Source organism: Balaenoptera acutorostrata, chromosome 4, assembly GCF_949987535.1.
Source record: "Balaenoptera acutorostrata chromosome 4, mBalAcu1.1, whole genome shotgun sequence".
NCBI lineage: Eukaryota > Metazoa > Chordata > Mammalia > Artiodactyla > Balaenopteridae > Balaenoptera > Balaenoptera acutorostrata.
In genome coordinates this window covers 132,837,423-132,849,577 of record NC_080067.1, presented here as the reverse complement: position 1 = coordinate 132,849,577, position 12,155 = coordinate 132,837,423, and the positions used below count along the sequence as shown (strand labels likewise).

At 35.9% G+C, this 12,155-nt stretch overlaps 1 protein-coding gene across 6 annotated transcripts in view; it reads right to left on the bottom strand.

The window, feature by feature from the left end:
* Positions 1-12,155, bottom strand: part of GABPA (GA binding protein transcription factor subunit alpha) — a 38,813-nt gene that overhangs the window by 16,687 nt on the left and 9,971 nt on the right. For all 6 annotated transcript variants that reach the window (XM_007164141.2, XM_007164144.2, XM_007164139.3 and 3 more), the window contains exons 3-5: positions 9,963-10,107; positions 6,738-6,822; positions 4,348-4,593 (exon numbers count right to left, since the gene is read on the bottom strand). In XM_007164141.2, coding sequence (XP_007164203.1) covers positions 4,348-4,593; positions 6,738-6,822; positions 9,963-10,107 — 476 coding nt within the window. The remainder of the gene's footprint in view (positions 1-4,347; positions 4,594-6,737; positions 6,823-9,962; positions 10,108-12,155) is intronic.

Sequence of the window (12,155 nt, the reverse complement as noted above, 5' to 3'; positions counted from 1 at the left end):
GCAAAGTTTTAAAATTTCTCTGAATGCACACATAAAGCAAAACAAAACCCACCACTAAAAGCAACTAGAGAGCAAAACCAAAAATCCATGGACATTTACAATTAAACCAGGTGACATGATATCCCTATGGAACCCAAAATACATGCAGGTGAAGACAATGCAGTAACAGTCACAAGACCTGTATGGTATCAGCATCTGTGCAGGAGAAAGCAGAGGGAAGCAAAGGAACATCTCACTCTCCATCCTGAGCGTGCAAAAAACTGAACACAGCCAGGAAGTATTCTTTGAAAGCACAGTTTTGCCCAACCCAATAGCAGAGGAATACAAAGGTCCATGGTCAGCTTTAAAGGGGATGGAGCAGTGAAGCACCTGTGAAATTTTCAAACTAAGCCAAGGATCACTTCCAGAAGAGAAGACCACAATAAGGAGAAACTGGTTGGAGTGGAACTGAAATTGAGTAGTATCGAAACTCGAAGGAAAGGGAAAGGGAAAGAGGAGGTCCAGATAAAAGTGAAGTCAAGGAACAGACAAGAACTGAGAAAGCAAGAGGCTCTATTTTTTAATACTACTCAAAAACAACAAACAGAAGGAGTTCTGGAAAGTTAGAAAAGCTATCCTGAAACACACTTCAAAGTTCAAGTAAGCACATTTTATGTAAACATGAACAAAAAAGTATCAAGATCAAAAAGTTAGGGGAAAATAGTTAGTCCGCCTTGTTTTCTTAAATAATATCAGGTCTTCTAGTTTAACATAACTAATTGCCATGCATGTTCTCCCCGCCTCTTTTCTCTAAGTCCTTAGTAAAATGACAGTAAAGAAACTTCTGAAAGATGTAAACTCACAGGAACATGAGTGGGAAATGACAGAAATGAAAGCATCTCCCCACCACGTAGGCACCAGTAACACTTTAGACCAGTCTACAAACCGAAGAGTGAGACCCTCTCCACCCACTCCACTCCCCTTTCCACTTCCAGAATGCAACATTCACACACACACATCAACCCTAAATCCTCACCCCAACCTTCTACTCCTGACAGGTGTTTGGCCAATTTTCCAGAGAAGTTGGGAGACCCAGGAAAAAGATCTATACATGCTGACACTTGAAAATCTTTTAATAAAATGACCAACACCCCATTTTACCAGCATAGTGAACAAACCCCTTCCAGACTTCAAACTAATTAGCTTTAAAGTTATTCACTCTTAAATATGAACAGATGGTAAAAAATAATCAGACATTTGAGAGACTAAAAGGAAACCACTAGACGACCAAAAATAAACAGAAGAACAGAACCCAGAGGAAGCAGAAGTAATGCAATAACAAACTGCAAACAACAACAAAAAAATAATAAACCCCCACTTCACTGTAATCAACATAGAGAGGAGAGAAAACATGATATCTGTAATATAAGATCAGAATGCTATGGAAAGGAAACAACCAAAATAAATAGCCCTTGTAAATTGAAAATAAAAATCAGGTTGCAATATAAAGACAAGAAAGGGACTTCCTTGGTGGTGCAGTGGTTAAGAATCCTCCTGCCAATGCAGGGGACACGGGTTCGAGCCCTGGTCCGGGAAGATCCCACATGCCGCAGAGCAACTAAACCCATGTGCCACAATTACTGAGCCCGCGAGCCACAACTACTGAGCCTGTGTGCCACAACTAATTGAAGCCCACGCACCTAGAGCCTGTGCTCCGCCAACAAGAGAAGCCACTGCAATGAGCAGCCTGTGCACCGCAACGAAGAGTGGTCCCCACTCGCCACAACTAGAGAAAAGCCCACGCGCAGCAACGAAGACCCAACGCAGCCATAAATAAATAAATAAATAATATATAATTTAAAAAAAAAAGACAAGAAAATTTGGCAGAAAGTAGTACAAATAGATATGAAGATGAAAACTAAGGAAGAAAAAAGATGTAGATGATCAACCCAGGAGATTCGATAGGAGTTCTAGAAAAAGAACAGAGAAACACAGAAGGTTATTATCAAAATAATAATGAAGGAAAACTCCCCAGCACTGAAGGCTGAAATTGTCTAGATCAGCACTGTCCAACATAATGCAGGCCACGATGTAACTTTAAAATTTTCTAATGGCTACATTAAAAAGGTAAAGAGGGCTTCCCTGGTGGTACAGTGGTTGAGAATCTGCCTGCCAATGCAGGGGACATGGGTTTGAGCCCTGGTCTGGGAAGATCCCACATGCCGCGGAGCAACTGGGCCCGTGAGCCAAAACTACTGAGCCTGCGCGTCTGGAGCCTGTGCTCCGCAACAAGAGAGGCCGCGATAGTGAGAGGCCCGCGCACTGCGATGAAGAGTGGCCCCCGCTCGCCGCAACTAGAGAAAGCCCTCACACAGAAACGAAGACCCAACACAGCCAAAAATTAATTAATTAATTAATTAATTTTTTAAAAAAAAGGTAAAGAAACAGATGAAATTTGTTTTGATAATAATTTCACTTAATACATCCGAATGTTTTCATTTCAACGTGTAATCTAGGTAAAAAATTTATAAGATTTTTACATTCATTTCCTTTTGTACTGGGTGTTTTACTCTTACAGCGTATCTCAATTCAGACCAGGCATATTTCAAGTGCTCACATGGGACTGGTGACTACGGCCCTGGGCAGCACAGGGCCAGACTGAGATGCTACACAAAAAACCTGAAATTGACAGCAAATGAAAAGCTCCACACTGCCACTAGACTTGGTCTTAACAGTTTTCTTATTCTTTGAGGAATGGCTTAGGTCTCATCCTTCAAACTGGACTCTTTTATCTTGTTATGCTCCAGTGAATAACTCCTATCCTTGCTTCTTTAATCTTTCCTTCTCCCACTAGTTCCACACCATTTATCTACAGATACACTCAGGTCACCACCAACTCTTGAAACTTCAATATTATTTATTTATTCCCCCAGCATTCTTCCCACCTGCCCCCCCCCAAATTAATACTCAATTTTCTCCATTTCTACAATGTTTATTTAGTTCTTATAATTCAGCTTTGTCGCTCCAACTCAGCAGCTGCTTTTATCTAAATCTACCAATGAGCCTCTAATGACCAAATGTAATAGATATTACTCAGTCAGCATTCTTTGACTTTCTCAGCAGTGTCGAGACTTGTGACCATCTAAAACTCTTTCCCAATTTCATTGGCACTATATACAGTTCTTATTTTCCTTCTATCTGTTAAGCTTTCCATGTCTCCCCCCTTTCCTGTTCCTCAACCCTAAATGTTGACAAGGTCCAGCATTATGTTCTCTTCCATTTTATCTCTCTCCGTCAGAGACTGCATCTACTTGTAGGACTTTAACACAAATTCAATGTGACTGAGTCCCAGATAACATCTTTATCTCCAATCCAAATTTTGTGCACCTGAAACTACTTTCTGGTGACCTCCAGTTGAATTTGTACTATTACTTGAAAATCAAGTACAATCAACACTTTCCCTTGAAAAATCTTTCCAATACCAGACTTTCCTACCTTCCCCACTAAGGTTTAGAAGGCATGGACTATCTTTCCTGTGCACTACTGAAAGCCCAGAATTTAACATGGTGCCTGGCTCAGGAAATATGTAATGAAGATGTAACCAATTCTTATATTATTATTGCCTAGTCACCCAAGCTTGAGAAGTTAGATCAATACTTGAATCTCCCCTCTCTACCCTCACACAATCCATCAATCAGTTGCTCAGTCCCATCACTATTTTGATTCAACTCCTGCTTTCTGCTCCCACAGAAATCACCTGGTCCAGGCTAACCTAAGTATTATCACCTAGTCACACCCAAACTACCTGCTCCAACTTATGCCATATACCACTGCCACATTCATTTTCAACTGTCACTTCCATCAATCAAAAACAGTTCTACAATGCTACAGAATAACTCCTTACCCACTGCACCGTCTCACTACTCACACATACTCCCACTTCTCAGCTTTGCACAAACATTTCCTGTCGGCAATGTCTAGCAGTTTCCTCGTCTATAATAAACTCTTTCCCAATTTTCCCCCAGACCACTATGATCCTTTTGAGATTCTAACAGTATGTTTCTTTATACCAGTTATTGACAGCTTAAAAACATGTTACCTTTATAGCAATTATCTTTTTTCATTTATATTCTCCCTCTTCAACTACATTGTGAATGCCCTAAGGGCAGATTTTTTTCTTTGTTATCTTTGTATTCCCAGCACCATCATATGTTACAGTCCAAAAAAAAAGAAAACAAAAACAAAGAAAATCAATATATTTCCTAAAATTTCTATATTTAAGATAGATAATTTACTCACCCTACTGTCTTCCACGTCAAGCTTAATTCTTATTATTCTACCTAACATAATTATTATGTATTTTGTTACCATAGGGTATCCCAAGACGCTCTTGCTCTTTCCTATAACCTTCCAGAGCAGCAGCCCATCTGGTCACTTGTTCCGAGGTTTCATCTGAAATGGCTGTAATGTGCTTTGTGCCGTCGAGAGTGATCACTTGAGCTTCCTCGACAAGATGTGCTTCTGCTTCCGCATGGTGGGCATCTGGATCAATAACTACTTCAACTGTTTCCGCAGGTTTAACGATTTCCAGGATGTTTAGCTTTGGTTCAATTCCTTACCAGTGATTAAAAAAAAAAAAAAAAAAAAGTATATCTAAGTGAAAACACGCAAGTCTCTAACAAATTAAAATTTAGTTTAGTTTATATGTTCTCAAATGGTAGAGCAAGGCTCCATTTTACATATTTTTAGCATTATGTCTAGAGAACTTAAACAGATTTCTATTAAATGATAAACACAACAACAATTCAACAGAACTTTGATAGATTAGATAACAGTATTGTACCAATATTAATTTCCTCATTTTGATAACTGAACTGCGGTCATGCAAAAGAATTTCTTGTTTTCGGAAAACACACTAACGTATTTAGAGATAGGAAGGAATAATGTCTACATCTCATTCTTAACCAGGTCAAAAAAATAATGTGGGGATGAGGGAGAGAGAGAATAAAGCAAACGTAGTAAAAGTTAATATTTGGGGAATCTAGGTGAAGGATACCCAGGAATTCTTTTACTATACTTGCAACTCTTCTATAAGTTTAAAATAATTTTAAGAATAATACCACCACCACCATGCATATATACACACACACATGCACGCAAGCACACACACACCCCACCTGCAAACATTAGGAAAAAAAGTACCAATATGGAATAGAAAATTAAAACTACACTATGGAGAGTATAAATGGGTAGCTACTTATCCTGAGAAGTTGAAAAAATTAAAATTATTTACTGACTCCTTTTCTTTTTAGAAGACAAAGTACATGTATTAAAAATGAACAGACACTAAGTTTGTTACATTAAATTCACATCATTAAATTCTGATTTTCATTTTCAATTGAATGAAGAAAAACCCAAATACTTAAGATATTCAAAATAGAATAAACTAGCCCTTTATGAAATAATCTCAGATACTTATGTTAAAGTAACAGCTCTAAAAAACTATCATACTACTTAACAGCTACTGTTTGCTCACCGATTCGGTTACAATCTATATCAAAATTTAATCAAAGTATATTTGAAAGAAAAAACAAAACTCAATTTCAATATTCTGAAGTTCAATCAGGAAAATCATTATTACAAGAAAATATACAGCTATCACTCATCAGGTGGTGTAAGTATTATTACAAGAAAATATACAGCTATCACTCATCAGGTGGTGTAAGTAGAAGTCAGTTTTTTCAAATATACATGAGGAAAAAAATTATAATTTTTGAAGATTTTTTTCCTAAAAATTATCCCCTAATCCTCCATTCAAATTGCATCAAGTCAACTCTTCTTTAACACACCTGCACTGAGAGGTCACTAAACTTTTAAAGATAAAAAACAAAGATTGATTTTCTTTCCTATTCCCAACAATAGTAAATCCTGGGGAAATTAAGGATCATAAGTAGGTAATTACCATTTTCATAATGTGAAGAAAACTTTGGTTTGTGAAACATAATTGTGAGCAATACAATATGTTCAGAGATGAAAATTAGTCTAAAACTCTGGTTAGAAATCCCAAAAAGCCACATTTAAAAAAACTAAAATTCAACCCACCAAAAATGGTTTCTTAATCTTCTAACTTGTGTATTTACACAGATTAGTAAAATACTGTGATGGACATGGCTGACTGGGTCACATCACATCCTTCGCAAATTCTTCTCTCTGTGCTAAATTGTAGAGACTATACATTTCCTTGCAGCTAGGGTTGCAGATGTGATTTAGGTTCTAGAGTCACTGCCATGAGCGTTCTATTTGGAGATGAGTTAAGAGGGGACAAGCAAGCACACAGCATCCATTTTTTGGCTAATGTGAATCACTGAAAAGGCAGCATGGTTCCAAGCCGATAGCTATAGTTGTGGCTTTCAGATTTGGCATTTTCCAGATCCCGGCAGAGCAGCAGCTTCCTTGGCAGTCCAGTTCTACAGCGTGGCTGAGGCATTCTTAGAAAGTCAACTAGAACCTGTTCTTTCAGCCCTCCCTGTGATCCTGTTATTTACTACCCTGTAATATACCCTTTCCCAATTAAAGTAGGTAGAATGTGTTATACTATCTGCTTCATCCTGACAGATAAAACAATTAAACCAAAAGCATGAATATTTGGCTATAACATCACATTAATTTAGACAACCATCTAAAACTTATAAAATTGAGTTCCCATACTATAAAAACATGAGCTAAACTTTTAAATAACAACATTAAAAGTAACTTACCTTGGTAAGAAATTACCTGTACACTAAGCTGTACAGTTCCGTCTGTCTTTACTCCTTGGTCAAATAAACTTCGTTCCGGATCCAGCTAAACACAGATAAAATGATTAAGATTATTTTAGCTCAGTCATCTTGTTTAATATAAATGGATGTGCCAAACAGGACTTAATTACTGAGGCACACTAATTAAATTATAGGAGCACGCTTAAGTATTCAAGTTGTCCTATCATTTAATTCTTTGCCAAAACTGAAAATAACTTAACCACTGTGGTAGCAATTAAGGACAACACAAACGACAGGATTTATTGTAAGTGGTGGTTTTCTCTAGCTCTGGAGTCTAGTTTAGAATTTTAAATAATGCCAAAAGGCAACTATTTTTTCCGTAAAAGTATTTAAAGTAGAAGATAATGCTATTTATCTGCCATGAATAAGCAAGGGTGTTTTATTAGTGGGGACAATTTATATAAATTTATTTACATAATTCTTGCCATATCTCCCTTGTAACCAATGATACACATTTAAGATCAGGGTTAACTCTAAATTTCTGATCATAAAGTTAATGAAGTTAAAGGACTTATAACCTTACTACTTGACCTGGCTATGAATATCTTTAATCATAATTCTGTATCCTTTCAGTATCTTTCAGTATCAGTGCTTCTGAATACATTTCACACAAATGGCAAAAAGTAATTCTGACTTCTAGACATTTTGTCACCCATTTAAAAACAGGCTTCTGTTGTAATTATTTTGAATAATGTGTATCTCTGTGTGTCTGCATATCATACAGCTGGAGGTACAAAGCTCCTCCCACTCTCATTCCCAAGAATTCAGCCAATACTGTAGTCATGGTACAAACATATTTTCTAATATTAAAAACATCATACACATAAAGCCTAAACTCTTAAGTGACTATGCATCTAACTTAAACAGAGACAAGACAAACTTTGTAACCCTACATTCGGACAGGTCAAACGTGGCAGCTTCACTCCTTAATACAACAGTCTCTGCCTGACATTTTGCTAAAAATTCTCCTCACAGCAAGATTTCTCCCCTCTCCAGTAGACACTGGTATTATCTACTAGAAGCTAAAGCCTGTGTAACTCTGAAGAGGGCTCTCAGGTACTGGACACTCTAGCTAGTTCAGTTAAGAGCTGACACAAGGACAAAACTCAAGCATGATATTTGATCTCAGGTCATATTCCTTAGAGAAGTGCAACTCAACTGCTGTTCATCAGCTCTGAAGTCAGCACTCATCCGAAAATACAAAAGCATTACCACAAGCAGCAAGCATTCTGACTCCAACTGTATATTTGCATTAACTGACATGGGAACAGAAGTTACTATCCTCAGATCCTTTTTGAGGAGAAGAAGGGGGAGGGGTACAGGAAGAAATGCAAAATGCCCTAGATGCAAGGCCAGCTCTGAATTCTATGATACTATAAATTATGCATATTTCCATTTATTCTACCAATATATATTGAGATCCTATGATAGGTTGGGTACTTTGCAGGTGTTACTTTCGTTTTGGTTAGGTCAGGTTTTATAAGAGCAGCAACAAATATCAGAGCTAAAAAGCAAGTAAGAGATTGAGTCCAGATTCCTCTTAATTTTACATATGAGAAAAAAACAGGTCAAGTCCAGTGACAATGAATTATTCAATAAAAACTTTATTAAAAAGCCAGTCTCAAACAAGTGAAGAGTTTTAGAGTCACACAGGCCTGGGTTCACATTCCAATGCATCCCTTTGTAGCTATGCATTGGGCAAATTATTTACTTGCTTTAAATCTCAGTTGCTACATCTGCAGAATATGATTAAGAATATCCTGACTTCAAACACTGATGTGAAGAATAAATAATTTAGAAATGTTTTGCAAATATTTTTTCATTCAATCTAAATTGCCCATATAGCTCTAGTTCACCATTTTTTAATGGCTGCCTTGAATTCCAATCTATAGAATTTATCTAATTCCCTATTTTTGGATCATTTGAGATATTTTCAGTTTCTGCACAACCATGCAATATACACCTTTGCTCACCGAGGTGAGCATTTCTTTAAGAACAATTCCTTGAGGAGAAACTGCTAGATATTTCACATTCAACATTAACAAACCCTAATGCCAAGTTACCTTCCAAAAAGATTATATTAATTTACCCTCTCACTGTTGAGAGACATGAAACCTTAAATCCTAAAATTATAATAATATTAGAGCCACCTATATTCTCTTTAGAAGAACAACTTCCCTCCTCCCCCAACATTTATTAGACTTGATGAAAAAAAAAAGGTATGGTTAAAAGGGCAACTAAAATTCACAAATTTCATTAAAATTTCAACTTATTCTACATCAAAATCTGATTTAAAAATAGACATATGATGATTTGAATTTTTAAAAATCTAAGGCAAAAGTTCTATAATATATGGAATAGCTATATTATAAGGCAGGGAGGGGGAGGAGTAAAGAAGAAAACAAACCAAACAATCCAAAAGATGACATAATATACATTAGTATAAAATAGTCTTAAAAAACAGAATAAACCTCTAGTACTTATTCATATGTTCAAGGAAGGTCTGGAGAAACTATTTGAGCAATCCTATCTAGGCAACTACCTTTGATACATAGTGTAAAAATACTCCTTTTCTTGAAAGAATACCATAAAACATGACTATAAATATGTTGCAAACACAATGTGTTATTATAATACTACCACAGGTAAAATCCTATTGCAGTAATTTCCAAGAAATATACATATATATTGGTATTTAAATCCTTATCCAAAATTTACTGCTGGAGCAAATAAAGATGGAAGGGAATGTAAAATCATTTGGTCAAATTATCTCTAAAAGATGAGGAAACTGATGCACAAAGAAGTTAAAAGTTAGTTAGAAACAGGGTGGGAGGACACACTTTTTCAGCTTCCAAGGTCAATGTGCTTCTCACTACTCTACGTTTTATGCTCTGATTAAAATGTATTTAAACTTCTCAGTTTATATTTGTCAAAGTAAAAAAAGAATGTTTGATTTATTACTCAATCTTTTAAAAATAATTTTAAGTGGAGGAAATTTTGCTGAAAGAATTCTTTTTACTTCTAAATGCTTACATTTTATAATAATATAGGTCAAATGGAGAAAAAGGCCACAGCTAGAGAGAAAAGGCCAACAACAACAACAAAACATTTCTAACGCAGACATAAATGCTGAAATACAAATCTCAAAAAAGAAAAAAATAATACCTGGATATCTTGCAGGCAAATTTCATGAGCATCCAAAGAACACTGCAGTCTTGGTTCTAGTAGTTTCTTTAAATTGCCTATTGGCTCATTGATGTCTATGGCCTGGCTTACACATTCAGCTGGAGTGTAGGTTTGTTCAACAATGCTAAAGAATATAATGTTCAAGGATCCAGTGTTAAAGAACATAATGGTTAACAATGACATTCTTACCCTGGATATTAATGCAATGATATGGTGAAAACAAAATTCAACACCAAAACACATTTCTGGCCTTTGAAACTCCTTTCTGCACAGACACCTTTCACAGCGGCAGGCTCATCGCCAGCTAGTGCTGCCAAGCTTAATACTGAATCACATCGCACAGAGAAATGGTAGCTTGAAATTTAAGGCACCTTTGCAAATACACCTCATTATATACATACATATGTATGCATGTGTGTATACACATACAAATATTGCATATACAATATTTAAGGGGAAAAGTTTGCATTTATATTATATTTCCAAGTTATTTTGAAGAATTTTAGGCTCAGAAAGGAATATAAAAAGCCTCTTCAAAACTTGTATGCATGGACATATATACACTACCAAACGTAAACTAGATAGCTAGTGGGAAGCAGCCGCATAGCACAGGGAGATGAGCTCGGTGCTTTGTGACCACCTAGAGGGGTGGGGTAGGGAGGGTGGGAGGGAGGGAGACACAAGAAGGAAGAGATATGGGAACATATGTGTATGTATAACTGATTCACTTTGTTATAAAGCAGAAACTAACACACCATTGTAAAGCAATTATACTCCAATAAAGATGTTAAAAAAAAAAAACTTGTATGCCATCTCTACTAGTCAATTTCTCTTCCCAAGATAAATACAATAATATAAATTATAAGACATGAAAATATAAGTTATCAAAAATATTTTCCATTTAATCTAATCTGAAAACTACTGGTTATAATCAGTCTAGATCCACCTTAAAAAATTATAATTTTCCTTTAAAACTCTCTAAGGGCTCTTTTGCATTGTTATTTCATACTTTGAATGCTACAAAGTTCCTTTAGGGTAAAATCTCTGGTAAGTAATTCTACGTATCTTTTGTGAATCCTTATTTGAAGCCAAACAGAAAATAGGCACCAATTAGTATTTGCTTAATTGATAAACCTAGAATTCAATCAAGTTTCATGACATGTTTAATTTATATATGGTTTAAATTCATTTGCAGTTGTCAAAAACAGTTATGTATTTAAAAATTTGTCAAGTTCCATTTTCACATAAATTCCAAGTATAATGCAACATACACATGATATTCACTGAATGTATTCAGCCTAAATTCCTAAAACTTTTAAAATTTATAAAAGAGAACAGTCATGAATGAAAAAACCAAGATTATTTTAAAATAATAGTAAACATATTCTTATTATTACTATTTGTTAAGGTAAAATAATTGGGTCTTTTGGCTAAGTGAGTATTTTTACTAATTCTTCAGCTATAGCAGAGTGGGCTATATTTTTCTTTTTTTCATAACAATAATCTTTAAAAGAGTCAAATGTCACTTTAACACAGATTTTTAAAGACCTATTTTACATGAGCTCAACATTTAAAACATTTTTTAATATTCTGTTGCCACCATTTAAACCTTGGGAGATCCATATAAAAAATCTGATTACCAATTTCCCTTGAGAAAGTGTGGATGATCTCACATCACTGGACCTAAATTTCTGCATAGCAATCTGCTACAACTAGACAGCTAGCTATAACTGCTCCCTTTACATAGCTACTCCCCAGGTCAACAGTAACTATCAACCACAGTAACTACCAATCTCTTACATGAGACATTAGCAAAGGTTTTCTGTAAGGGGTCAAACAGTAAAAAACTTCAGACTTCGTGGACCATTTGTATGTATGTATATATAAAAATAAATACGTGCATGTCAGTCTCCAAGACAGCCCGAATGATTCTTACCTCCTAATATTCACACCTTTTTATAGTTCCCTCCCGAATTGTACCAAGGTTGGACTGTGTGACCAAAGGACTAAGGACTAAGAGTGATATATGTACTGCTTCTTAGATTAGGTTATTTAAAAATAAGACACCATGGCGAAGGCTCTCTCTCAGACCATCTGCTTTAGGGAAAGCCAGCCACCACGTCATGAGCAGCCCTGCACGGAAAGAAGCCCATGTGGTGAGGAAGCGAATGG